Below are 27,511 nucleotides of genomic sequence, written 5' to 3'. Positions count from 1 at the left end.
TCTGGTGGGGTTTGGGGGGGTCTGCACCCTCGTAATCCCGTCATGGGGTGTCCTGTAGGGCGGATCTCCCCGTGGGGTGTCCTCCTGAAGGCCCAGGGGCTGCAGGACGCCTCTTAGAGGGCACGGGGAGAAGCCTGCGCCCTCCCAAAGGAGGGTCTCAGCAGCTTCCCCTGTGTAGGGGGGAACACCGAAGCGCTGCCCGAGGACAGAAATGGCCGCAGAGCGCCCCGCCCCGGGCAGAGGGGCTGGGGGGGGACCCACGGCAGGGCGGGGAGCCATAGAGAGCCCCTTGTCCTCCACAGAGCGCCGCCATGACCCTGCCGAGCGCGCCCCCTGCCGGGCGGGATGACCCCCGCCACAGCCGGAAAAGGGCGGGGCTGGAATAATCACATGAGATCATCCGACCCCGCCCCACTCATTGCCCCGCCCCCTCCTGTCAGGACCCGCGGAGCAGCCAATGGCAGCGGGAGGCTCGGCCGTGACGTCATAAAGCCCCGCCCCCTCATGCGAGGCGGCAGGGGGCGTGGCCTCAGGAATGCCTGACATTTAGCTGAGCCAATAGCGAGGCGAGGGCGGAAGCGGGCGGGCCAATGAAGCGCCGTGTTTGGCTAAAGGGGCGTGGCCTCCGTCCGCGGTGGGCGGGGCCTCTGGCGGGCGGCCAATGGGGGCGCAGGGGGCGGGGCCAGCGGGGCCGCCGGGACGCGGGGGGGAATCGGCGGTCGCGGAGCGGTGAGTGGGCACCACGTGACCTCCGGTATCGCCCGCCTGTCGCGACATGACCCGGGGACAGGGGGCGACCCCCGGGGGGAGGGGGGGCTTCACCCGCCTGCCGAGGGGGCCGCGAGCCTCGAGACCCTCCCCCCCTCCAAAACACGGCGGGGGAATTCGGGACCCCCCGTGGGGCCGGGACCCCCCATGGGACCCCCATAGAATCCCCTATAGGATCCCCTAAAGATTCCCTATAGATCCCTTATAGATCCCCTATAGATCCCCTATATAATTCCCTATAGGATCCCCTATAGATCCTCTACAGATCCCCTATGGAATCCCCTATAGGTCCCCTATAGATCCCCTATAGATCTCCTATAGGACCCCCAATATGGCCCAAACCCCCCCGCGACCCCCGTGTAGTGTCCCCCCCTATAGCGCCCAGTGCTCCCAGTGCTCCCAGTGCTCCCAGTTAACCCCGCGCGGCGCCAGCCGTGTCCCCACGGTGTCCCCAGGGTGTCCCCAGGGTGTCCCCAGGGTGTCCCCAGGGTGTCCCCGCGGTGTCGCCGGGGCCGGGTGGCGCCAGCGCTGCCCCCGGTGCCCCCCCGGGCCCGGCCGGACTTTGTCCCCCCCCTCGGTCAATGATTCACCTGGGGGGGGGCGGGGGGCGGGGACAGCCCGGGGGGGGGGTCGGGACCGGCCAGGGGCTCCCGGGGGAGGGACAGAGCGACAGAGAGAGAGGGGACAGCGGGACAGAGAGAGGGGACACCGGGACACGGGACAGGACACGCGGTACCGGGGCTGGGGTCGTGCAAGGGGGGCCTGGATGGGGTTGGGGTCGTGCAAAGGGGGGTTCAGGTGTGCGGGGGGGTTCAGGTGTGCAGGGGGCTCAGGTGTGTGGGGGGTTCAGGTGTGGGGGGGGGTTCAGGTGTGCAAAGAGGGGGTTCAGGTGTGCAGGGGGGACACAGGTGTGCGGGGGGGGTTCAGGTGTGTGGGGGGTTCAGGTGTGCAGGGGGTCCCGGGGGTGGTGGGGAAGGGGCTGGTGCAGGGGGGGACAGGTGTGTGGGGGGGGTCCCGTGTGAGAGGGGGTTGTGCAATGGGGGGAGGGGGGGTTGGGCAAGGTGAGGGGGGGGTTGTGCAAGAGGGACAGGCCCGGGCAGGACCCTGAGTGTGCAAGGGGGGAAAGGGCCGGACTGTGAGTGTGTAAAGGGTAAGGCAGGACCCTGAGTGTGCAAGGGGGGGCTGGGCAGGACCCTGAGTGTGCAAAGAATGGGGGAAGGGAAGGACCCTGAGTGTGCAAAGGGGGGGATTTGGGGGGAGCCCCCCCGGGCCAGGTGGGATTTTGGGCTCCAATCGGGGTCAAAGGTCACTGGGGCAGAGGGCGGTGGGGGATGGGCTGAGGGGCCCCGGGGGCTTTTTTGGTGTTTTCTGGTCACTGAGGGGTCAAAGGTCACTGGGGCAGAGGGGAGGGGGGGGAGGGGACAGGGATTGACCCCCTGGGGGGAGGGGGTCTGGGGGCCGCTCTAACCCCAGGGTGGGTCTGGGGGCTGCACTGACCCCGAGGGGGGCTGCACTGACCACAGGGTGGGTCTGGGGGCCGCACTAACCCCCGGGTGGGTCTGGGGGCCGCACTAACCCCCGGGTGGGTCTGGGGGCCGCACTAACCCCCCCCCTCTCTCCCCAGATGTTCCAGCTGTGCCGCCCCCGCGGGGGCTTTGCCCTCCTGGGGCTGCGGCGGCTCCGGGGCCCCCCCGGCCCCACCCGGCCCGTCAGTTACCGGCCCCTGCGCAAGGTGCTGGTGGCCAACCGGGGTGAGCCCCTCAGACCCCCCCGAACCACCCCAAACCCCTCTGACCCCCCCCGAGACCCCCTGAACCACCCTGAAACTCTCTGAGACCCCTGAGACCCCCCTGAACCCCTCTGACCTCCCTGAGACCACCCTGAACCACCCTGAGACCCCTGAACTCCTCTGAAACCCCTGAGACCCCTCTGACCCCCCTGAGACCTCTCTGAGACCCTTGAACCCCCCTGAAACCCCCCGAACCCTTCTGAAACCTCTCTGAACCCCCCCAAACCCCTGAGACCCCTCTGAGACCCTTAAACCCCCCGGAGACCCCTCTGACACCCCCTGAGACCCCCCTGAGACCCTCTTGAACCCCCAGAACCCCCCGACCCCCCTGAGACTGCCAAGACCCCTCTGAGACCCCTAAACCCCCCTGAACCTCCCCTGACCCCCTTGAGACCCCCCTGAGACCCCCCTGAGACCCCTGAGCTCCCTGAGCCCCCCATGAGACCCCCCCCATGTCCCCCCAGTGTCCCCTGAGGTGTCCCCCGTCCCCAAACCGAGATCACCCTCGGCGTGTTCTGGTCCTGCAGGGACCCGGGATCTGGATGGTGGCCACGTCCCTGTCCCTGTCCCCGTGTCCCCAGAGTGTCCCCAGAGTGTCCCCAGAGTGTCCCCAGAGTGTTTCCATGTCCCCAGAGTGTTTCCGTGTCCCTGTGTCACATCCTCAAAGTGTCCCCATGGTGTCCCCATGTCCCTCTCCCACATCCCCAGAGTGTCCTTATGTCCTCAAAGTGTCTCCGTGTCTCTGTCCCACGTCCCAAGAGTGTCCCCAGAGTGTCCCCAGAGTGTCCCCAGAGTGTCCCATGTCCCCAGGGTGTCCCCAGAGTGTCCCCGTGGCCAGGTGAGGTCATCACCCTGGTATACGTGGAGCTCAGGGTCCAGATGGTGGCCACGTCCCTGTCCCCGTGTCCCTGTCCCCATTCCCGTGTCCCCATGGTGTCCCTGTCCCCAGGTGAGATCATCATCCACGTGTTCACAGTGTGCACAGAGCTGGGGACCGGCATGGTGGCCGTGTCCCTGTCCCTGTCCCCGTGACCCCTGAGTGTCCCTGTGCCTGCAGAGTGTCCCCAGAGTGTCCCATATCCCTGTCTCCAGTGTGTCCCCAGGTGTCCCCAAAGTGTCCCCGTCCCCATGTCCCCAGGGTGTCCCTGTGTCTGTAGGGTGTCCCCAGGTGTCCCCAGGTGTCCCCACGTCCCCCTGAGCCCTCGCTGTCCCCAGGTGAGATCGCCATCCGCGTGTTCCGGGCCTGCACAGAGCTGGGGATCCACACCTGTCCCTCTCCCATGTCCCTGTCCCTGTCCCTGTCCCTATCCCTATTCCCACATCCCCGGGTGTCCCCAGGTGTCCCCATGTCCCCAGGTGTCCCCAGGTGTCCCCAGAGTGTCCCTGTCCCCAGGTGAGATCGCCATCCGCGTGTTCCGGGCCTGCACGGAGCTGGGGATCCGCACGGTCGCCGTGTACTCGGAGCAGGACACGGGGCAGATGCACCGGCAGAAGGCGGACGAGGCGTACCTGGTGGGGAGGGGGCTGCCCCCCGTGCAGGCCTACCTGCACATCCCCGACATCATCCGCGTGGCGCAGGTGGGGGCACACCTGGGGACATGGGGACACACCTGGGAACACCTGGGGACACACCTGGGAATACCGGGATACACCTGGGACACCTGGGGACACCTGGGGACACGAGGGATACGGCTGGGACACACCTGGGGACAACTGGGAACACCTGGGCACACACCTGGGAACACGTGGGAACACCTGGGGACACACCTGGGAATACCAGGATACACCTGAGAACACTGGGACACATCTTAGAATAGTGGGACACACCTGGGACACAGCTAGGCACACACCTGGGGACACCTGGGGACACTGGGACACACCTGAGGACACACCTGAGGACACCTGGGGACACCTGGGGACACTGGGATGGGATTATTGGGGAGGGGCCACACAGGGAAGGGACATTGGGGGAGCTCCCACTGACCCCTGGGTGTCCCCACTGACCCCTGGGTGTCCCCACTGACCCCTGGGTGCCCCACTGACCCCTGTGACCCCTCTGTGACCCCCTGTCCCCCCAGGAGAACGAGGTGGACGCCATCCACCCCGGGTACGGGTTCCTGTCCGAGCGGGCCGACTTTGCCCAGGCCTGTCTCGACGCCGGGGTTCGGTTTGTGGGGCCCCGGCCCGAAGTCGTCCGGAAAATGGGGGACAAAGTGGAGGCCAGAGCCATCGCCATCGCCGCTGGTGGGGGGCTGGAGGGGTTAAAGGGGGGATTGGGGGGGGTTTGGGGGGGGTTAAAGGGGGATTTGGGGGGTCAGGAGGGGGTTTGGAGGGGTTTGAGGGGGTCAGGAGGGGGTTAAAGGGGGGTTTGGGGTGGTTAGGAGGGGGTTAAAGAAGGAACTGGGGGGTCAAGAGGGAATTTGGGGGGTCAAGAGGGGATTTGGGGAATCAGGAGGGGGTTTGAGAGGGTCAGGAGGGGGTTTGGGGGGGTCAGGAGGGGGTTTGGAGGGGTTAAAGGGGGATTTTGGGGGGTTTATGGTGGGATTTGTGCCCGCAGGGGTCCCCGTGGTCCCGGGGACAGCAGTGTTGGTGATTTTTGGGGGGTCTATGGAGTGGTTTATGGGCTGATTTTGGGGTTTACGGTGGGATTTGTGCCCGCAGGAGTCCCGGTGGTCCCGGGAACCCCCTCCCCAGTGTCCACTCTGGCCGAGGCTCAGGAATTCGCCACCCGGGTCGGGTTCCCCGTGATCCTCAAAGCCGCCCACGGGGGCGGCGGCCGCGGCATGAGGGTGGTCCGGGCCCCTCAGGTACCCCCAGACCCCAAATCCCCCAGGAACCCAAATCCCCGAGCCCCCAGACCCCAAATCTCCCCAGGAACCCAAACCTCTCCAGAAACCCAAATCCCTGGAGCCCCAAATCCCCTCAGGATCCCAAATCCCCTCAGCCCCAGTCCCCGGGAACACAAATTGCTCCAAATCCCCCAGGAATGCCAAATCCCCCCAAATCCCAAACTGCTGGGACACGAAATCCCCCAGGAATGTCCAATCCCAGAAACCCCAAATCCCCCAACCCCAAATCTCCAGGATCCCAGTCCCCAGGACCCCAAAATTCCCAGACCCCCAAATCCTCAGGGTCTGTGCATTTAGGATCCCTGGGTTTGGGGGTCCCTGGGTTTTGGGGTCCCTGGAATTTGGGATCCCTGGGTTTTTTGGGGGTCCCTGGATTTAGGATCCCTGGGTTTTGGGGTCTCTGTGTTTGGGGGTCCCTGGGTTTTGGGATCCCTGGGTTTTTGGGGGTCCCTGTATTTTTGGGGAGCCACTTTGGGGGTCCTGCAGGAGCTGGAGGAGAACTTCTCCCGCGCCACCTCGGAGGCTTTGGCCGCCTTTGGGAACGGGGACCTGTTTGTGGAGAAATTCATCGAGCGCCCGCGGCACATCGAGGTCCAGATCCTGGGTATGCCCTGGGGAGGCTTTGGGGGATTCTGGGGGGCTCCGGGAGGTCCTTGGGGGCTTCAGGGGGGGTCTCTGGGGACTTATAGGATCCCTGGACAACGGGGTCCCGTTCAAGGGTCCCTTTTAGGGGTATCCAGGTTCATTTTTGGGATTCCTGGGGTCTTTCTCAGGGTGTCCAGGTCTCTTTTCAGAGTGTCGAGGTCCCTTTTGGGGTGTCCAGGTCCCATTTTGGGGTGTCCAGGTCCCATTTTGGGGTGTCCAGGTCCTGTTTTGGGGTGTCCAGGTCCCATTTTGGGGTGTCCAGGTCCTGTTTTGGGGTGTCCAGGTCCCATTTTGGGGTGTCTCAGTACATTTTTGGGTCCCCAGGTGACTCCCACGGGAACGTGGTGCACCTGTACGAGCGGGACTGCTCGGTGCAGCGGCGGCACCAGAAGGTGGTGGAGATCGCCCCGGCCGCCCGGCTGCCCCCGGAGCTGCGCGCGCGCCTGGCCGACGACGCCGTGCGCCTGGCCCGACAGGTCACCCTGAGCCCTGACCCTGGGGGGACACCCAGGGGACACCCAGGGGACACCCAGGGGTCACAGGGGATCACAGGGGCTGGGACAGTATGGAGGGGCACTGGGGGAGTGAGGGGTGGAGGGGCCTGGGAGAGGTTTGGGGGAAGGCAGGGGGATATTGGGGAGTGCAAGGTGGACATTGAGGGGGGACACAGGTGGACATTGATGGACTCAGGTGGATATTGGGGGATCAGGAGGACATTGGGGGATCCAAGGTGGACTTTTGGGACCCAGGTAGACACTGGTGGGGACATAGGTGGACATTTATGGACCCAGGTGGACATTTGGGGGAGACACAGATGGACATTGGGAAGTTCAAGGTGGACATTGAGGGACCCACATGGACATTTGGGACCCAGGTAGACATTGGGGGGGTCCAGGGTGGACATTGATGGACACAGGTGGACATTGAAGGATCAAGGTGGACACTGGAGGGGACCCAGGACACTGGGGGACCCTGGGGGGACCCCCGAGATCTCTGGGGTTCACCTGTGGGTCTGGGCTCCCAGGTGGGTTATGAGAACGCCGGCACCGTGGAGTTCCTGGTGGACCAGAGCGGGGAATATTATTTCATCGAGGTGAACTCGCGGCTGCAGGTGGAGCACACGGTCACCGAGGAGATCACCGAGTGAGCCGGGCCCCAAAACCGGGGGGGACCCCAAAAACCCTGGGGGGAAACCCAAAAACCCTGGGGGGACCCCAAAAACCCCAGAGGGAACCCAAAAACTCCCGAGAGAACCCCAAAAACGGCAGGGAGGGACCCCAAAAATGGCAGGTGGCTGTGGTGTGACCCTGCTGTCCCCATTGTCCCTTGTGTGTCCCCTGTCCCCTCCTGTCCCCAGCGTGGACCTGGTGCACGCCCAGCTGCAGGTGGCCGCGGGGTGACCCTGCTGTCCCCTGTGTGACCCTGCTGTGTCCCCATTGTCCCCTGTGTGTCCCCTGTGTGTCCCCATGTCCCCTAACCCCGTGTCCCCTGTCCCCAGCGTGGACCTGGTGCACGCCCAGCTGCAGGTGGCCGCGGGGCGCTCCCTGCCCGAGCTGGGGCTGCAGCAGGAGCGGATCCGGGTCAACGGCTGCGCCATCCAGTGCCGGGTCACCACCGAGGACCCCGCCAGGGGCTTCCAGCCCGACACCGGCCGCATCGAGGTGGGCTGGGACCCCTGGGGAGACAGAAACTGCTGGGGCACCCTGGGGAGACAAAAACTGCTGGGACCCCCCTGGGGACCCCAAAAACTGCTGGGATCCCTCCCGTGGGGACCCCTGGGACCCCCCTGGGGACACCAAAAACCGCTGGGACCCCACACAAGGACCCCTGTGGGCACCCCTGGGACTCCACACATGGACACCCTTGGGACCCTCACCCATGAAACCCTGTGGGACCCCCACCCATGGATCCCCTTGGGACCCCCACCCTTGGATCCCCCTTTGGGACTTCCCTCAGCCCGTCCTGTGGATTTTGAGGGATCTGTCAATACATTAATGAGACTTTGGGGTGTTCCCATTGGATTTTGGGTCGTCTATAGGATTTCACGGTATTTATAGGACTTTGGGGCCTCCCCCGCAGGTATTCTGCTCCGGGGAGGGGATGGGGATCCACCTGGATGGGGCTTTGGGGCACCCATAGATTTGGGGTTTCTATAGGATTTCGGGGTCTCTATAGGATTTCGGAGTTTCTATACAATTTTAGGATATTTATATGATTTTGGGGTGTCTCCCGCAGGTGTTCCGCTCCGGGGAGGGGATGGGGATCCGCCTGGACGGGGCCTCGGCCTTCCAGGGCGCGCTGATCTCGCCCCATTACGATTCCCTGCTGGTCAAGGTGGTGGCCCACGGGCCCGACCAACCCGCGGCCGCCGCCAAAATGAGCCGAGCCCTGGCCGAGTTCAGAATCCGGGGGGTCAAGGTGGGCCCGGGGGGGCCGGGACAGGGGGTTTGGGGGGGTTTGGGGGGGCTCTGAGTGGGGCACAAGGGGTTTTGGGGTGGGAAATGGGATTTGAGGGGGGTTTAGGGGGGGTGTCCTCTCTGGGGTCTCCCATTCCCCCCCTGACCCCCCCCCACCCTCTCTGGGGTCTCCCGGTGCCCCCCTGACCCCCCTGTGTCCCGCAGACCAACATCCCGTTCCTGCAGAACGTCCTGGCCCACCCGCAGTTCCTGGCGGGCGCGGCCGACACTCAGTTCATCGACGAGAACCCCGAGCTCTTCCACCTGCGGCCCGGCCAGAACCGCGCCCAGAAACTGCTGCACTACCTGGGTCGGCATGGGGGGGACTGGGGGGTCTGGGGGCACCTGAGGGGGACCTGGGGGGCTGGCAGGGATTTGGGGACATGGGGACATTGGGGGACATGGGGACACGGAGAGGCAGAGAGGGAAATGGGGACATGGGGACATGGAGGGGACATGAGAACATGGAGAAATGGGAAGACAAAGGACATTGGGGACATTGGAGACATGGAGGGGACATGATGGACATTGGGGGACAAGGGGACATGGAGGGGACATGGGGACATTGAGGGACAAGGGGACATGGAGGGGACATGAGAACATGGAGAGATGGGAAGACAAAGGACATTGGGGACATTGGGGGACATGGGGACACAGAGAGGCAGAGAGGGAAATGGGGACATTGGGGACATTGGAGGACATTGGACATGGACAGACGGGGAGACAGAGGACATTGGGGACATGGATGGACAGGGGACAAGGGGGGACACGGTGACATCGGTGACAAGGGGAGGGGACATGTAGGGACGAGAGCACAGGGGATGTTGGGGATATTGGAGACCCTCCCCAGGGTTTTCAAGGAGGCTGGGAAAGGGTTGGGGGAGTCTGGATGTCTCTGAGGGGTCCCTGGGTGTCTCTGAGGGGTCCCTGGGGTGTGTCACCCCCTGTCACACCTGTGACACCTGTGACACGTGTCCCCGCCCCGCAGGTCACGTGATGGTGAACGGGCCCAGCACGCCCCTCCCGGTGAAGGCCAAGGCGGCGCTGGTGGAGCCGACCCCGCCCCCGGTGCCCATGGGTGGGTCAGGCCCTCACTGACCCCTGACCCCTCACTCACCCCTCACTGACCCCTCGCTGACCCCTGACTGCCCCTGACCCCTCACTGACCCCTGACTGACCCCTGACTGCCCCTCACTGACCCCATATCCCCCCACTGACCCCTGACCCCTCACTGACGCCTCACTGCCCCCTGACCCCTGACTGACCCCTGACTGACCCCTGACTGACCCTATACCCCCTGACTGACCCCTCACTGACCCTGCACTGACCCCTCACTGACCCCATATCCCCCCACTGACCCCTGACCCCTCACTGACCCCATGTCCCCCCCGTGTCCCCCCAGGTGACCCCCCCGAGGGGCTGCGGGCCGTGCTGCAGCGGGACTGACCCCTCACTGCCCCTCACTGACCCCTGACCCCTCACTGCCCCCCTCACTGACCCCATATCCCCCCCAGGTGACCCCCCCGAGGGGCTGCGGGCCGTGCTGCAGCGGGAGGGCCCGGGGGGCTTTGCCCGGGCGCTGAGGCAGCACCGGGGGCTCCTCCTGACCGACACCACGTTCCGTGACGCCCACCAGTCCCTGCTGGCCACACGCGTCCGCACCCGCGACCTCGCCCGCGTCGCGCCCTTCGTGGCCCACGCCCTCAGCCCCCTCTGCAGCATGGAGACGTGGGGAGGTGGGCGGGGCTTAAAGGGGTGGGGCTAAAGGGGGAGGGGCTAAAAGGGGTGGGGTGAGGAGGGGAGGGGCTTAAAAGGGGGTGGGGGATTATGGGGTGGGGTTAAGGGGGTTGGAGTAGTGAAGGGTCTAATGGGGTGGAGCAGTGAGGGAGGGAGGGGTCTAATGGGGTGGGGTGAAGAGGGGAGGAGCCTAAAGGGGTGTGGCAAAGAGGGGAGGGGCCTAATGGGATGAAGCTAGTGGGTTAATGGGGTGGGGCTGTGAGGGGAGGGGCCAAACAGGGAATGACAGAGGGAGAGGGGCCTCAGGAGGGTGGGGCAGAAAGGGGAGGAGCCTAAAAGGGTGTGACTTAAAGGGATGTGGCCCTGACAGGAAGGAAGGGCTTAAATAGGTGTGGCTGAAAGGGTGGGGCACTCATGGGAGGGGCTTTGATGGGGCTGAGGAGGAATGGCCCAGGGGGCGTGGCTTGAGTGGGTGGGGTTTGGGTGTGGCCTTTGGGGCGGGGTTTGCACAGGAACATGGGGGTGTGGCAAGGCAGGGCTTGAATGAAGGGGCGTGGCTCTCATTTGGTGGGTGTGGCCATCAAATTATGGGCGTGGCTGCTCTTTGAGGGGCGTGGCTTGTCCCTGAGGGGCGTGTCTGAGGCCCGGGCGTGTCCCCAGGCGCCACCTTCGACGTGGCCATGCGGTTCCTGCACGAGTGTCCCTGGGAGCGGCTGCGGGAGCTGCGGCGCCTCGTCCCCAACATCCCCTTCCAGATGCTGCTGCGCGGGGCCAACGCCGTGGGCTACACCAACTACCCCGACAACGTCGTGAACCGGTGACAGGGACAGGGACAGGGACGGGGACATGGCGGGGGACATGGCGGGGGACAGGAGGACATGGCGGGGACACGGGGACAGGGCTGGGGATATGGGGACACGGGGACACGGCAGGGACACGGGGATGGGGACACAGCAGGGGACATGGCAGGGGGCATGGGGACATAGGGACATAGGGACAGGGCAGGGATATGGTAGGGGACACGGGGACAGGGACATGGCAGGGGACACGGGGACATGGCTGGGGACATGGGGACAGGGACATGGCAGGGGACACGGGGACATGGCTGGGGACATGGGGACAGGGACATGGCAGGGGACATGGGGACACGGCAGGGGATGTGGGGACACAAGAGGGAACATGGGGACATGGCAGGGGACATGGGGACACGGCAGGGGACATGGGGACACAGCAGGGACATGGGGACATGAGAGAGGACACAGGGACGGGGACATGGGGACAGAGACATGGCAGGGACACAAGGACATGGGGACATGGCAGGGGACACAGGGATGGGGACATGGAGACAGGGACATGGCAGGGGACATGAGGACATGGGAGAGGACACAGGGACAAAGGTGACACATCCACCCCAGACCCCAACCCACCCTCAAGGTGACACCCCGAGGTGACAACCACCCCCCCCCCGTGTCCCCAGGTTCTGCGAGGTGGCCGTGGCCAATGGCATGGACATCTTCCGTGTCTTCGACTCCCTCAACTACGTCCCCAACCTGCTGCTGGGCGTGGAGGCTGCGGGCAGGGCCGGCGCCGTGGTGGAGGCCGCCCTGTCCTACACCGGGGACGTGGCCGACCCCACCCGCACCAAATACAGCCTGGACTATTACCTGGGGCTGGCCAGGGAGCTGGTCACGGCGGGGACACACATCCTCTGCATCAAGGTTTGTGATTTGAGGGGTTTTGGGAGGTTTAGGGGGGTTTTGGGAAGTTCTGGGGAGGATTTGGGGGGTTTGGGGGGTCCTGGGAGGGATTTCAGGGATCCTGGGGGGATTGGGAAGGGGATTCAGGGGATGGGAGGGAGGATTTGGGGCCCAAATTTGGGGCTCCCCTGTTCTCCAAGACTGGGCTGGACAAGAGGTGGGACATGGAGGGTCCTCACAACCCCCACGACCCCCCATGACCCCCCATGACCTCTGTGACCCCCAAGACCCCTCAGGGCCACCAACACCACTGGGGACAAGGACAGGATGGACCAAGACGGGGCAGGACATGGAGGGTCCCCACACCCCCTATGACCCCTTGTGACCCCCCATGACCCCTGATGACCCCTGTGACCCCCCATGACCCCCTGTAACCCCCCATGACCCCCGCTGACCCCCTGTGACCCCTCCCCAGGACATGGCCGGCCTGCTGACCCCCGCGGCCGCCCGGCTGCTGGTGGGGGCCCTGCGGGAGCAGCACCCCGAGGTGCCCCTGCACGTGCACACCCACGACACGGCCGGGGCCGGCGTGGCCTCCATGCTGGCGGCCGCCCAGGCCGGGGCCGACGTGGTGGACGTGGCCGTGGACGCCATGTCCGGCATGACCTCCCAGCCCAGCATGGGCGCCGTGGTGGCCTGCGCCAAGGGGACGCCCCTGGACACAGGTGGGGACACGCCCAGGGGCGGGGGACAGAGAGGGGACAATGGGGACAGAGAGGGGTGGGAGGGGAAACTGAGAGTTGATGGTGACAACAAGGGTTGGTGGTGACAATGAGGTTTGGAGGGGACGACAAGGTTTGGAGGGGACACCAAGGGTCGGAGGTGCCACCAAGGGTTGGAGGTGTCACCAAGGGTTGGTGGTGACAACCAGGGTTGGAGGTGACAACACGGTTGGTGGTGACAATGAGGGTTGGAGGGGACAACAATGGTTTGAGATGTCACCGAGGTTTAGAGGGGCCACCAAGGGTTTGGAGGTGCCACCACAGCCCCGATTCCATTCCCAACCCACAATGCCCCGTTGTGCCACATCCCCACATTGTCCCCACACCATCCCCTGTCCCTACACTGTCCCCACACCATCCCCACACCACCCCACACTGTCCCACAGCATCCCACACCATCCTCATTGTGTCCCCACACTGTCCCCTGTCCCCACGTCATCCCCACACCATCCCCACACCATCCCCACACTTTTCCCCCACTGTCCCACACTGTCCCCTGTCCCCACACCATCCCCACACCATCCCCACACTTTTCCCCCACTGTCCCACACTGTCCCCTGTCCCCACACTGTCCCCCCACTGTCTCTGTGGGGTGGGAGGGGTCTGTGGGGTGGATGCCCTGTCCCCACACTGTCCCCACACTGTCCCATGGTGTCCCCACACCACCCCGCTGTGTCCCCAGGCATCTCCCTGGAGCGCGTGTTCGAGTACAGCGAGTACTGGGAGGCGGCGCGGGGTCTCTACGCCGCCTTCGACTGCACGGCCACCATGAAATCCGGCAACGCCGACGTCTACGAGAACGAGATCCCGGGGGGGCAGTACACCAACCTGCACTTCCAGGCCCACGCCATGGGGCTGGGACACAAGTTCAAGGAGGTCAAGAAGGCCTACACCGAGGCCAACAAGCTGCTGGGGGATCTCATCAAGGTGGGCTGGGGTCCTGGAGGGGTGTGGGAGGGGGTTTTGGGGAGGTGGGAGAGGTGGGGTGGATGTGGGGGGTCTATGGGGTGGGAGGTCTCCATGGAGTGGTCTCCATGGGGTGGATGATGTCCACTGGATGATCTTTGTGGGGTGGGAGCTCTATGGGGTGGGAGGGGTCTATGGGGTGGGAGGGGTCTGTGGGGTGGAGGATGTCCATTGGATGATCTCTGTGGGGTGGGTGGGGTCTCTGTGGGGTGGGTGGTCTCCAGCAAGAAATGACCCATGTGGTGACCCTGAGGTGACCCAAGAGCTGACCCTGAGCTGACCCCGAGCTGACCCTGAGGTGACCCCTGGTGACCCTGAGATGACCCCTGGTGACCCCGGTGTCCCCGCAGGTGACGCCGACCTCCAAGGTGGTTGGGGACCTGGCCCAGTTCATGGTGCAGAACAAACTGTCCCGTGAGGAGGTCGAGGCCCGGGCCGATGAACTCTCCTTCCCCCTGAGCGTGGTGGAGTTTCTGCAGGGACACATCGGGGTCCCCCCGGGGGGCTTCCCCGAGCCCTTCCGCTCCAAGGTGGGTCCTGGGGGGCACTGGGAGGGACTGGGAGGGGATTGGGGGGGACTGGGAGGGGACTGGGACACACTGGGACACACTGGGAGGGACTGGGATGGACTGGGAGGGGACTGGGAGAGTCTGAGAGTGGGACTTGTGCACACCTGAAACTCCTTGCGCAGCCCTGGAGCCCCACGATGTCCCTCCCCCCATGTCCCTGCTGTCCCCTCCATGTCCCTGCTGTCCCCCCAATGTCCCTGCTGTCCCCCCCATTCCTCTGCTGTCCCCATTTCCCTGTCCCCCTATCCCCCCTGTCCCCCCTGTCCCCCGTCCCCACTGTCCCCCTATCCCCCCTGTCCCCCCTGTCCCCAAGTCCCCCTGTCCCCCTGTCCCCACCAACCCCCTTTCCCTGTCCCCCCTGTCCCCCCTGTCCCCCTGTCCCCACTGTCCCCCTGTCCCCCCTGTCCCCACCAACCCCCTCCCTGTCCCGCAGGTGCTGAAGGACCTCCCGCGGGTCGAGGGGCGCCCGGGGGCGTCGCTGCCCCCCTGGATTTCGGGGCTCTGTCCCGGGAGCTGGAGGGGCGGCACGGGGCCCCCCCAGCCCCGAGGAGCTGCTCTCGGCCGCGCTCTACCCCAAAGTCTTCGACGAGTTCCGCACCTTCAGCAGCACCTTCGGGCCCGTGGCCTGCCTGGGCACCCGCCTCTTCCTCGAGGGGCCCCAGATCGCCGAGGAGTTCGAGGTGGGGAGGGGTCCCCGAGGGGCTGGGGGGGGCTGGGAGGGGCTGGGAGGGGATTGAAGGGCACTGAGGGGCACTGGGAGAGGATTGGGGGGCACTGGGAGGAGCTGGAATGGACTGGGAGGGGATTGGGGGGCACTGGGAGGGGAGTGGGGGGCACTGGGAGGGGAGTGGGGGGCACTGGGGTTCACTGGGAGGAACTGGGAGAGGATTGAAGGGCACTGAGGGGCACTGGGAGGGGATTGGGGGGCACTGGGAGGAGCTGGAATGGACTGGGAGGGGATTGGGGGGCACTGGGAGGAGCTGGAATGGACTGGGAGGGGGTTGGGGGGCACTGGGAGGGGAGTGGGGGGTGCTGGCAGGGGATTTGGGGCACTGGGAGAAGCTGGGGGGACACTGGAATGGACTGGGAGGGGCTGGGCGTGGGACTTGTGCACACCTGGAACTCCTTGCACAACCCTGGAGCCCCTTTCACACCAGTTACACACCAGTTACGCCCTATTTACACATCCCTTACACACATTTTACACACAGTTTACACCCCGTTTACTCGCAGGTGGAGCTGGAGAGGGGCAAGACCCTGCACATCCCTTACACACAGTTTACACATCCCTTACACACATTTTACACACAGTTTACTCATGGTTTACACGCAGGTGGAGCTGGAGAGGGGCCAGACCCTGCACATCCCTTACACACATTTTACACAAGGTTTACTCATGGTTTACTCACAGGTGGAGCTGGAGAGGGGCAAGACCCTGCACATCAAGGCTCTGGCCCTCGGGGGACCTGAACGCGGCCGGACAACGAGAGGTTTTCTTTGAGCTCAACGGGCAACTGAGATCCATCCTGGTCAGGGACACCCAGGCCCTCAAGGTGGGGGATCTGGGGACGATTTTTGGGGGTTTTGGGGGGATTTTTGGGGGTTTGGGGGGTATTTTGGGGTATTTTGAGGCAATTTGGGAGGATTTGAGTTGTTTTTTTGGGGTGTTTTGAGGGGTTTAAGGGGGATGATGGAGCAGGGGTTGTGTTGGTTCCAAACCAACAGCTGAGATCATCCTGGGCAGGGTTTGGGGAGGATTTGAGAGAAATTTGGGGTGATTTAGGAGGATTTTGGGGAAAATTGGGAAGATTTTGGAGCAATTTGGGAGGATTTGAGTGGATTTTTGGAGGGGGTCTGACGGGTTTTTTGGGGGGGGTTCTGAGGGGATTTTTGGGGGGTTCTGAGGAGTTTTTTGGAAGCTCTGAGGGGGTTTGGGGAAGTCTGAGGGTTTTTTGTGGGGGTCTGAGGGCTTTTGGGAGGTCTGATTTTTTGGGGGGAGTTCAGAGGGGTTTGGAGGGTCTGAGGAGTTTTTTTGGGGGGTTCTGAGGGGATTTTTGGGAGATTCTGGGGGGGTTTTGGGGAGTCTGAATAGATTTAGGGGGGCTCTGAGGGACTTTGGTGACACAGGGGTGACTTTGAGGATACAGGTGGTCACCTTGGGGACACAAGGGGTGACTCTGGTGACACAGTGGGTGACTCTGGTGACACAAAGGGGGTGACACCCCAATACCCACCCCCTCATTTCCCCCCTCCCCCCAGGAGATGCACGTCCACCCCAAGGCCGACAAAGCGCCAAGGGCCAGGTGGGCGCCCCCATGCCCGGGGAGGTGGTCGAGGTCCGGGTCAAGGAGGGGACGACGGTGGCCAAGGGGGACCCTCTGTGTGTCCTGAGCGCCATGAAGATGGAGACGGTGGTGACGGCGCCCGTGGCCGGCAAAGTCACCAAACTGCACGTGCGGCCCGGGCTCAGCCTGGAGGGCGAGGATCTCATCGCCGTCATCGAGTAGTTGATTTTTTTTTGGGGGGGGGGGTTCCTCCCCCTCCTCTAAAATCCGCCCCCCCCCAAAAAAAAATCCCTTCCCCCCCCCGGAAAAATGGCCTCGCAAAAAAATGGGACGTGGCCCCTTTAAGAGATTCCCCCCCCCCCCCCCCCAATAGTGTGGCGCCCCCTGGTGGGGGCAGGGCGGTACAACAAGGCCTTAATTAGGGGGGGGTGTTTTAATTAAGGGGAGGGGCCACGGCTTAATTAATTAATTAAGGGGTGTCCTGTGAAGGGGGGGGGTCCCGTTTTGAGGGGACACCTCATTTTTTTTTTTTTGAGGGGGGGGACCCCAATTTTGGGGGGGTCGCTCATTAATTGGGGGGGGGGTCTCTTTATTTTATGGGTGGTACGATCCATTGGGGGGGGCACAGCCAATAATTGGGGCGCCCCCCCCTCATTTTTTTGGGCATTTCACCTCAGATTTGGGGGCTGAAACTTTTTTTTTGGGGGGGTGGGGCAGAGTTTGAGGGGGGGGGTCACCCCCTTTTTGGGGGAGGGGCTTCATTTTTTTCCCCTCCCCCCCAATTTTGTCCCCCCCCGTTTTGAGCCGCCCCTCCCCCCCCTCACTTTTTGGGGTCCCCCCCATTTTTTTGGGGGTCCCCTCGCACCTTGGGGGGCCCCGCCCCTCCCCCCTCCCTGCCGAGCTGCCTTAGGGGGATCTGGAGGATTTTTTGGGGGTGGGGGGGCCTCGGGTGGGTGTGGCCGCCCCTCCCCCATCCCCCCTCCCCCCCCCATCGCTTTTGCCAAACGCCCCCGGGGGTGGGGGAGGGGAGGGGGCGGAGCTTGTGACCAAAAGGGGGCGGGAATTGAACTGGACTTTGTTGGGGGGGGAGGGGCCGCCCCTCCCCCCTCCCCTCACGTGGGGAATGAACTGGAGAGGGAGGGGCCGCCCCTCCCCCACTCACCCCCTCCCCCACCCCCCCAATTCCCGGGGGGTCCCGGGCAATAAAAACTGGACTAACACACCTGTGCGTGGGGGAGGGGCTGTGGGGACCCCCAGGTGACCCCCAGGTGACCCCCAGGTGACCCTCAGGTGACCCCGGGGCTCCTTTCATGGAGGGGGCGTGGCCTCCATCACGAGGGGCGTGGTCAGTGATCACAGAGGGGCTTTAATTCCTGGGGCCCGGAGTGGGCGTGGCTTTTATCCCAAATGGGCGTGGCTTTAGCCCCCAAACCCCACCTGACCCAACAAATGGGCGTGTCCCAACCGAATGGGCGTGGCCTCCATTCTCTGGTGGGTGTGGCCTCAGAGATTTTCCCCCAACCCACAATTGGGCGTGTCTCTCCCCAAATGGGCGTGTCCCCAGTACAAATAACTATATCCCTCAAATGGGCGTGTCCCTCCCCAAATGGGCGTGTCCCTCCCCTAACTGGGTGTGTCCCTCCCCAAGTGGGCGTGTCTTTCCCCTATTGAGCATGTCCGTCCACAAATGGGCGTGTCCCTCCCCTCAATGGGCGTGTCCCTCCATAAACGGGCGTGTCCCTCCCCTCAATGGGCGTGTCCCTCCCCTCAATGGGCGTGTCCCTCCACAAATGGGCGTGTCCCTCCCCTCAATGGGCGTGTCCCTCCATAAATAGGCGTGTCCCTCCATAAATGGGCATGTCCCCTCCCCAAGTGGGTGTGTCCCTCACCATGTGGGTGTGTCCCTCCTCTAACTGGGCGTGTCCCTAACCCGTCCCGACCCCACCCACCCCTATCTCTCCCCCAATCCCCTATTGGGTGTGCGGGGCGGGGCGGGGCGGGGCGGGGCGTGGCGCGGGCGTGGCCGCGGCCTTGCGGGCCAGCTTGGCCAGGAGGGGGCTGTGGGGGTGGCGCTGGCGCAGGTGGGCCAGGTGGGCGTCCTGGCTGTCGGCCGTGCCCCCGCACTCCTCGCACACGTAGAGCTTGGCCCGGCGCTCCTTGTAGCCGTAACGCTGCGCCACGCCGTGGATCTTCCGCAGGTGCGACTCCAGCGAGCAGCGCTGCGTGAAGGCCTTGTCACACAGGGAGCACTTGTAGGGGCGCACACCTGCACAGGTGACATAGGGACAGGTGACATGGACAAAGGCCTTGTCACACAGGGAGCACTTGTAGGGGCGCACACCTGCACAGGTGATACAGGGACAGGTGACATGGATAAAGGCCTTGTCACACAGGGAGCACTTGTAGGGGCGAACACCTGCACAGGTGACAGGGGACATAGGGTCAGGGCCTTGTCACACAGGGAGCACTTGTAGGGGCGAACACCTGGGGACAGGTGACATGGGGACATGGATAAAGGCCTTGTCACACAGGGAGCACTTGTAGGGCCGCACACCTGGGGACAGGTGACATAGGGACAGGTGATACAGGGACAGAGGAGACAGGGCTGTGTCACAGAGAGAGCACTTGAAGGGGCGAACACCTGGGGACAGGTGACAGCAGAGTGAGGGGGACATGGAGAATGAGGGGTCAAGGCCTTGTCACAGAGAGAGCACTTGTAGGGCAGCACACCTGGGGACAGGTGACATGTCCCACCCTATTCCTGCCCCATCCCTTCCCCATCCCTTCCCCATTCCCAGCCCCATTCTCACCCCCCCCCGCCCCCCCCCGCCCCTCACCCGTGTGTGTCCGGACGTGTCTCTTGAGGTCGAAGGTGTCGTTGAAGCCCTTCCCGCAGTAGGGGCAGCGGTGCCGCTTCACTTCGCTGTGGCACTTGAGGTGCCGGTTCAGCATCCGCTGGAAGCCGAAACTCTTCTGGCAAACGGGGCACGAGAAGAGCTCGGAGCCCCCCGGGACCCCCGAGGCCACCGGGACCCCCACGGGGACCCCCCCGGGCAGGGGGAGCCCCGGGGGGAGGGGGGCGCCCAAAGGGCCGGATGGGACCTGCGGGGGAGGGAGGGGAGGAAGGGGTTAAATGGGGGGGGGGGGAAACACCCTGATTTTGGGGATCCCCCCCTTCAGTCGTGGGGACGCCCCCCCCCCACTTGGGGGTCTTTGGTTTTAGAGACCCCCCAGCCCATCCTGGTGACCCCCCCCCACCCCGGATTTTGGGGACCCCTCCCCAAATTGGGGACCCCCAGTTTTGGACACCCCCCCCCACCAGAAACCCCCCCTCCCCAAGACCACCCCAATCCCAGGGACGCCCCACCTTATCGACCCCCAATTTTGGGGATCCCCCTCAATTTGGAGACCTCCCTGGTCATGAGGACCCCCCCACCTTGAGGACCCCAAATTTTGGGGACCCCCCCCAGTTTAGGGACCTCCCTGCTCATGGCCCCCCCCCACCTTTGGGGCCCCCAATTTCAGCCCCCCCCCTCCCCATTCGGGTCCCCCCAGCTCCCCCCACCCCTCCGGGACCCCCCCCAATTCGGGGACCCCCCTTACCTTCCCCTTGGGGTGCAGGAAGGGGCCGGGGGGGGCGCGGGGGGGCAGGGTCATGTCCAGGGGGGACGCGGGGGACGCGGGGGCTTCACCCAGGGCGGGCTCGGGGTCCCTGCGGGGGGGGCAGCCCCCCAGGCAGACTGGGGGGGGGGGCGGCTTTAGGGGGGTCCTGCACCCCCAAATCCCACCCCCCTAAATTGGGATCCCACCCCAAAATCGTCCCGTTAAATGGGGAGTCCTAAATGTGACCCCCCGACCCCGTCCCCAAATGAGACCCCACAACAGGGAGACCCCAAATCCCACCCCCCAAATTGGAATTGGACCCCACAATGGGGACACCCAAATGTGACCCCCCCAAATTAGGATTCCCCCATCCTGTCCCCAAATCAGACCCCAAAATGGAGACCCCCCCCCCAAAATGTGACCCCCCCCGCCCCCCACCACAGGAGGAGGATTTGGGGGCGCCCCTCCCCCGCTCCCCTCCCCCTCCCTTTGGGGTTCCCCCGACCGGTCCGACGGCTCCGGCCGCGACACCCCAAATTACAGCCCAAATTACAGCCCAAATCACGCCCCAAATTAGGGGTTTCCGGCGGGTGTCGCCCGCGTGGGCCCCGGGGGGGGGGACGCCACCCCCCGCCCTCCCCACCCCCCCCCGGGGGACACGGTGACACCCAAAAATCCCCTCCCCCACCCAAGCGACACCTAAACCCCCCCCCAAAACTCATCCGGGCACCCCAAAAATCCTCCTGGTTGTTTGGGTGACCCCAAAGGGTTCAGGGGTCACCCCAAAAGGGTTTAAGGGTCACCCCAAAATCATCCCTGACCCCCCTCCCTGCCCCTTCCCCGGGGTCTGGGTGGGATTTTGGGGCTGAACCCCAAATTTGTCATTAAGGGACACCCCCAAAAACGGGATCCCTCCGGCATTGGGGTCACTGAAATGCCTGTCCCCCCAAAATTCCTGTGTGTCCCCAAAATTCCTGTGTCCCCCCAAATTCCTGTGTCCCCCCAAAATTCCTGTGTCCCCCCAGAATTCCTGGGGACCCCCAAAATTCTTCACTCCTCCTGCGTCCCCGGGTCCCTTGAAAACATCTGGAACCCCCAAATTCCTGGGGACCCCCACAAACACCTGGAACCCCCCAAATTCCTGAGGAACACCCAGAACCCCCCAAATCCCTGAGCCACCCCCAGCCCTCTGATCCTCCCCAGCCCCCGAATCCCCAAATTTCCGTGTCCCCTCAAACCCCTGAATCCCCCTGAACTCCTGAGCCCCTCTGCACCCCCAGACCCCCCCAAACCCCCTCCAATCCCACCCCCAGACCCCCGAATCCCCCTAGACCCCCGAATCCCCCCCAAACCCCCTCCAATCCCCCCCCAGCGGCTCCCCGGCCCCCCCAGACCCCCGAACCCCCCCAGACCCCCCCAGCCCCCCGTCCCCCCGTACTGGGCACGTAGATCTCGGCCCTCTGCTCGTCGGGCAGTTCGCTCCAGTTGCGTTTGGCCGTGGCCACCACCGGCTTCTTCACCAGGAAGGCCCGAGGCATGGCCGGGGGTCCTGGGGGGTCCCTGGTCCTGAGAGATCCTGATGGATCCCAATAGATCCCAATGGATCCCGATGGATCCCGATGGATCCCCCGAGGGTTTTGGGGTCAGTTCCCGGTGGATTCTCAGGATCCTCAGTTGGGTTTGGATCCTTGGTGAGGTTTGATCCCAGATCTGGAGGGTTTTGGTGCTGGATCCCAGATCCTGACTCAGTTTTGGTGCTGGATCCCAAATCTTGGCTCAGTTTTGGTGCTGGATCCCAGATCCTGACTCAGTTTTGTTCCCAGATCCCGAGTATTTGTTCAATATCCACAGCAAATCCCGGATCCTTTTTCGATTTTGATCCCAGATCGTGAAAATTTGATTAATTTCAGCTCCCAGGTCGGGTTTGGTGCCGGATCCCTGATCCTTGGTAAATCCCAGGGTCAGATCCCGGTGCCGGTCCCGGCTCCTCTGCTGGGTTTTGCTCCCAGATCGATTCCAATCCTGATCCCAATCCAGATCCCGACCCCGGTCCCTCAGTCCATCCAGGGCGGGGTCCCGGCTGTTGTCACCGGCGCTGTCCCTGTCCCGGGGCTGTCACCGGGCCTGGGGCCGCTTGGGCTGTCCCGGGGCTGTCCCGGGGCTGTCCCGGGTCTGTTATCCCGGTCCCGGTTCTGTTATCCCAGACTTGGTTCTGTTATCCTGGTTGTCCCTGTTCAGTTATCCCAGTTGTCCCGGTCCAGTCCCGATGTTATCCTGATTCTGCTGTCCCAGAGTTATCCCAGTCCTGGAGTTATCCCGGTCCTGGAGTTATCCCAGTCCTGGAGTTATCCCGGTCCTGGAGTTATCCCAGTCCTGGAGCTATCCCAGTCCTGGAGTTATCCCGGTCCTGGAGTTATCCCAGTCCTGGAGTTATCCCAGTCCTGGAGTTATCCCGGTCCTGGCGCTGTCCCGGTGCTGTTTGTTCTGTCCCGGAGTTATCCCGGTCCTGGAGTTATCCCGGTCCCGGTGTTCTCCCGGTCCGGGCGCTGTCCCGGCGCTGTCCCGGCGCTGTCCCGGCGCTGTCCCGGTGCCGTACCGTACCGTGCCGTCCCGTGCCGTTCCGTGCCGCGCTGCCCCGTCCCGCCCCGCCTGCCCCGTCCCGCCCCGCCTGTCCCAGTCCCTGTCCCGGGCCGGCCCCGCCTGTCCCGGAGCGGTTCCCCCGGACCGGTTCCGCAGGTCGGGTCGGGTCGGGGCCGCAGCCGGAGCCGGTCGGGCGGGCGCCGCTTGGGAAATAACGGGGAGCCCCCGCCCCGGCCCGGGGACAGCGGGGGGACACACCTGGGGACAGCGGGGGGGACACACCTGGGGACAGCGGGGACAGCCCGGGGGACAGACCGGGGGGGGAACACACCTGGGGACAGGGGGGACATGGGAGGACTGGGGGCACTGGGGACACCGCGGGATGCAGCAGCACTGGGGATGGGGACATGGGGACATGGGGACACTGGGGACACTGGGGACACTGCAGGACCCAGGGGCAATGGGGATGGGGACTTTGGGGTCATTGGGGACATTGGGGACACAGGGATGGAGGTGTCACCTGGAGACGCCGGGGGAGGGTCACCGGCACACCTGTGTCCCCTAGGGGTGGTCAGGGATGTCCCCAGGGGTGAGTGGGGTGTCCCCTAGGGTGGTCAGTGTCCCCTGGGGGGTGTCGGGGTGACCCCAGGGGTGGTCAGTGCCCCCAAGGGGGTGGTCACAGTGTCCTCAGGGGTGGTCAGTGCATCTCCACGGGGGGTCAGAGTGTCCCCAGGCTGGGTGAGATGTCCCCAGGGGTGTCACCTGCACACCTCTGTCACCTGGGGATGGCCGGAGTGTCCCCAGGGGTGACACAGGGGGGGACACGAGGGGAGGGGACACTGTGTGGGGGACAAATCTCCTGGGGACCCCCCAAGTCACCTGCGTGTCAACTCCCACCCCATGACGTCACTCCCCGCCTGGCCATGACATCACCCCTCCCCACCGCATGACGTCACCTCACCGCCCTTTTCCCGCGGTCATCGCCGGGACGGCGTGACGTCACAGGGGGAAAATCACGGGGCTGTGACGTCACAGGAGGGAATCACGGGGCTGTGACGTCAGGCGCTCCCGGCAGCCCCCGCGGCCATGGCGGGGGGGGGACCCTGGGCCCGGCTCGAGGCCGCGCTCGCGCCCCCCGCGCCCCCCGCCCTGCGCCGGGCGCGCCCCTCGTTACGTCATCAGGTGTGCGACGGGAGAGAGGGGCGGGGCTGGGCCTGAGGGGGCGGGGCCGGGCCTGAGGGGGTTTGGGGGCACTTTTGGGGGGGTTTGGGGTCACCAGGGCGGGTTTCGGGTCACCGAGGGGGGTTGGGGGTCACTTTGGGGGGGTTTGGGGTCACCTGGGGGGGGGTGCGGGGTCCCTTGAGATGAAATTTGGGATCTTCGGGGTTGAATTGGGGTCCCTTGAGGAAGTTTAGAGTCCTTGGGGTTGATTTAGGGTCCCTTGAGATGAATTTGAGTTCTTTGGAGTCCCTTGAGATGAATTTGGGGTTGTTTTGGGGTCCCTTGAGATGAAATTTGGGATTTTTGGGATTGACTTGGGGTCCCTTGAGATGAAATTTGGGATCCTTAGGGTTGTTTGGGGTCCCTTGAGATGAAATTTGGGTTCCCCCGGGGTCTCTCTCGGGGGGTGTCTCCTGGGGGTCTCACTGGGGGGTCTCTCCGGGCTCCCCCTGACCCTTTTCCCCCTCCCCCTCCCCTCAGACGGAGCTGCTGCTGCTGCTGCTGGAGTCGCCCCTGTCCGTGTGCGGGGGGTCCCGGGGGGCTCCGGGGGGGGGTCCCGGCGCCGGGGGGGGTCCCGGTGTCGGGGGGGCTCTGCTGGCCCTGCTGGCCCAGCCCCCCCCGGGCCCCCCCGGGCCCCCCCGCGCGCTGCTGTTACTCGCCACGCTGACGCTCCTGGTGGCCACCGGGGACCGCGGCGGCTCCGCGGCTCTGGCGGCGCTGCTGCTCCGCCCGGGGGGCGCCGGGGGGGCTCCGGCCGCGGCCGCCGAGTGTCTGCGGGAGCTGCAGCGCCTCGGGACCCCCGCGGGGCTGCCCAGGGCCGTCGGGATCCCCGGGGAGGCCCCCAAACCCTCCAAATCCATTGGGACCCCCGGGGGATCCCCCAGATCTAGCAGGACCCCCGGGGAGCCCCCCAAATCCACCAGGACCCCCGGGGCATCCCCTAAATCCACCAGGACCCCCGGGGAGGCCCCCAAATCCAGCAGGACCCATCAGGACACCCCCAAATCCACCAGGACCCCCGGGGACCCCTCCGGGATCACCGGGGACACCCCCAGACCCATCGGGACCCCCGGGGGATCCCCCAAATCCATCGAGACCCCCGAAGACCCCACCAGGACCAGCCATGAATCCATCGGGACCCCCAGGGAATCCCCCAGACCCATCGGGGGATCCCCCAGACCCACCGGGAGTACCCAGAGCCCCCCCTGGGACCCCCCCAAATCCATCGGGACCCCCGAGGAATCCCCATGGACCCCCTGGGACCCCCCCGCAGCCCTGGGGACCCTCCGGGGGCGCCTCCAGGAGACCCCCGGGCTGCAGCCCCTGGTGCTGCTCCTGGCCCAGGGGGCGGACGGTGAGTGGGGGACCAGTATGAACCAGTATGGACCAGTATGGGCTGGGGGAGACCAGTGTGGACTGGGGAGGGGTCCCAGTGGGTCCCAGTAAGAGTTGGGAAGGTCCTGATTGGTCCCAGTAAGGACTGGGAGGGTCCCAGTGTGTCCCAGTAAGGACTGGGAGGGTCCCAGTAAAGCTTGGGGGGGGTCCCAGTAAGAGTTTTGGGGGTCCCAGTGTCTCCCAGTAAAGACCAGGAGTATCCCAGTCAGTCCCAGTAAGAGTTTGGGGGGGTCCCAGTAAGGCCTGGGGGGTCCCAGTTTGGGCCCGGGGGATCCTACACGGGAACTGGGGCAGATCCCAGTAAATCCCAGTAAATCCCAGTGCGGGACTGGGAGTGTCCCTGGGGGGGGTGGGGGATCCCTGAGCCCCCCCCGAACCCCCCTGATCCCTCCCCTCCCCCCCCCAGATCCAGCGGATCCCTGGGAAGGGCCCGGGGCTGATCCTGGTGAGTGACAGAGACCCCCCAGGGACCCCCCAAATCCCTGGGACCCCCCCCAAATCCCAGAGACCCCCCAGAGACCCCCCCAAATCCCTGAGACCCCCCAGAGACCCCCCCCAAAATCCCTGAGACCCCCCGGGACCCCCCCCCCAAATCCCTGAGAACCCCCGGGACCCCCCCCAAATCCCTGAGACCCCTCCCAAATCCCAAACCCCAGACCTTCCAAACCCCCATTTCTGACTCCCCCTCCCCAAATTCCAGCTCACTCAAATCCCAGACCCCCCAAATTCCCCCCAAACCCCATTTATGATCCCCCCAGAACCCTCAGACTCCCATTTCTGACCCCCCCGACCCCCATTTCTGACCCCCCCTAGACTCCCCTGACCCCCCCGACCTCAATTTCTGACTCCCCCCTCCCCAAATTCCAACTCTTTCTAATCCCAGTCCCCCCGAAACTGCCCCCAGACCCCCCTAAATCCCCCTCAGAACCCACAAATCCCCCCCAAACCCCCATTCTGACCCCTCAGACCCCAATTTCTGACTCCTCAACCCCCCCAGACCCCCCAGACCCCTCAAACCCCCCAAATCTCCCCCAGCCCCAATTTCTGACCCCCTCTCTCCCCCCCAGGCCCCCCCTGTGCCTTCAGCCTGACTCCGGCCGCCCGGGCTCAGCTCCTGCTGCACCAACCCCCCAATTCCGGGGGTCTCCTGGACGGGACCCCCCCCCTTTTGGCCACGGCCGACCCCTCCCCCATCCAGGCCGCTCTGCTGAGGGGGGGGCGCGGTTTGGGGGTGGGGGAGGGGCGGCGTTTGGCGATCCTGGCGCTTCACCCCGCCCTTCCCCCCCCCCTGCGCCTCTTCTTCCTCCTGTGTCTCCTCGAGGGGGACCCCGGAAACCCCCCGACCCAAATTCTGCCGCCCCATTTGGGGGTCGCGCTGTTCCCGGGGGGGGCTTTGGGGGGCGGTTTGGGGGGGGATCCCCCCGAGATGTTCCTGCCCCGTTTGGAGGCGGCGGCGGCGTTTTGTGCCCAAAATTCGGGGAGGGGTCGGAGCGATGGGACCCCCCCCCAAATCCCCGCCGGGGGGCGGGGCTGGCTCTGGGGGCTGGTGGAGTTTTTGGGGGGGGGTCCCCCGGTGCTGTTCTGCCGGGCCGTGGTGATTTACGGCCGCTGGTTCGGGGGGGTCCCGGGGGGGGGTTTGGGGGCGGCGGCGCGGGGATTATTGGGGAGGGGTCACCCCGCGGCCCCCCCGCAGCTCCTGGAGCTCGCGCGGGTTTTGGGGGGGTCCCCGGGGGGGGATTTGATGGTTCAGGTCCTGCAGAGCCCCCCCGCCCCCCCCGGGGACCCCCCAGCTCCGGGGGGCGCTGAAGGTGCTGCGGGAGGGGAGGGGGAGGGGCTGCGGGACCCCTCCCCAATTGCAGCTCCGGCGGTTCCTGCGGAGGGTCCTGGCGGCCCAGGGGGGGCTCTGGGGGGGGGCCCAGGGGGTCCTGAGCGCGGCCGCCCCCCACCTGCCCCTCGGGGGGGTCCCGCTGTGCCCCTCCCCCCCCCGGGAGCCCCCCGGATTTGGGGCTGGGGGCGACCCCGACCTGCGGGACCGCTGCCGGCTGCACTCGGCGCTTTGGGCCGCTTTGGGACCCCCCAAATTGGGGGCGGTTTTGGGGTCCCCCCCTCGCCGCGCCCCTCCCCCCCCCTCCCCAAAACGGCCCCGGGGGGGTGGGGGAGGGCGGGGGG

General features: G+C 65.2%; 3 protein-coding genes across 3 annotated transcripts in view; 2 read left to right on the top strand and 1 right to left on the bottom strand.

Annotated features, from left to right (window-relative positions):
• The first annotated feature begins 1,415 nt into the window (after nucleotides 1–1,415).
• Nucleotides 1,416–17,765, top strand: PC (pyruvate carboxylase). The gene is given in 25 exon segments (XM_083881234.1): nucleotides 1,416–1,500; nucleotides 2,393–2,519; nucleotides 3,951–4,135; nucleotides 4,636–4,801; nucleotides 5,219–5,364; nucleotides 5,893–6,010; nucleotides 6,376–6,527; nucleotides 7,076–7,194; nucleotides 7,550–7,712; nucleotides 8,287–8,469; nucleotides 8,673–8,817; nucleotides 9,496–9,585; nucleotides 10,022–10,243; nucleotides 10,905–11,061; nucleotides 11,722–11,962; nucleotides 12,417–12,666; nucleotides 13,406–13,650; nucleotides 14,040–14,219; nucleotides 14,692–14,743; nucleotides 14,746–14,793; nucleotides 14,796–14,938; nucleotides 15,670–15,717; nucleotides 15,719–15,811; nucleotides 16,518–16,539; nucleotides 16,542–17,765. Coding segments are annotated over 24 exon segments (3,519 nt in total). The 5' UTR covers nucleotides 1,416–1,500; the 3' UTR covers nucleotides 16,766–17,765.
• Nucleotides 17,766–18,513: 748 nt separating this feature from the next.
• OVOL1 (ovo like transcriptional repressor 1) lies at nucleotides 18,514–21,736 on the bottom strand (the record flags this gene model as incomplete). Its single annotated transcript, XM_083881340.1, has 4 exons — nucleotides 21,585–21,736; nucleotides 20,147–20,283; nucleotides 19,381–19,645; nucleotides 18,514–18,809 (listed from the first exon to the last, which is right to left on the bottom strand). The coding sequence occupies exons 1-4, from the start codon at nucleotides 21,682–21,684 to the stop codon at nucleotides 18,514–18,516; spliced, it is 798 nt and encodes a 265-aa protein (XP_083737466.1). The 5' UTR covers nucleotides 21,685–21,736.
• A 2,076-nt stretch (nucleotides 21,737–23,812) lies between these two features.
• The window catches only part of LOC310921229 (transcription factor p65-like), a gene marked incomplete at its 5' end in the record, with an annotated part of 6,317 nt that continues 2,618 nt past the window's right edge, over nucleotides 23,813–27,511 (top strand). The window contains 4 exons of the mRNA XM_083881339.1: nucleotides 23,813–23,910; nucleotides 24,832–25,301; nucleotides 25,749–25,787; nucleotides 26,410–26,573. Coding sequence (XP_083737465.1) covers nucleotides 23,813–23,910; nucleotides 24,832–25,301; nucleotides 25,749–25,787; nucleotides 26,410–26,573 — 771 coding nt within the window. The remainder of the gene's footprint in view (nucleotides 23,911–24,831; nucleotides 25,302–25,748; nucleotides 25,788–26,409; nucleotides 26,574–27,511) is intronic.

This window comes from Zosterops lateralis, assembly GCF_965231275.1.
Source record: "Zosterops lateralis genome assembly, chromosome: 33".
Lineage (NCBI taxonomy): Eukaryota > Metazoa > Chordata > Aves > Passeriformes > Zosteropidae > Zosterops > Zosterops lateralis.
The sequence above is the reverse complement of the archived record's forward strand: the minus strand, read 5'-3'. Positions and strand labels throughout refer to the sequence as shown.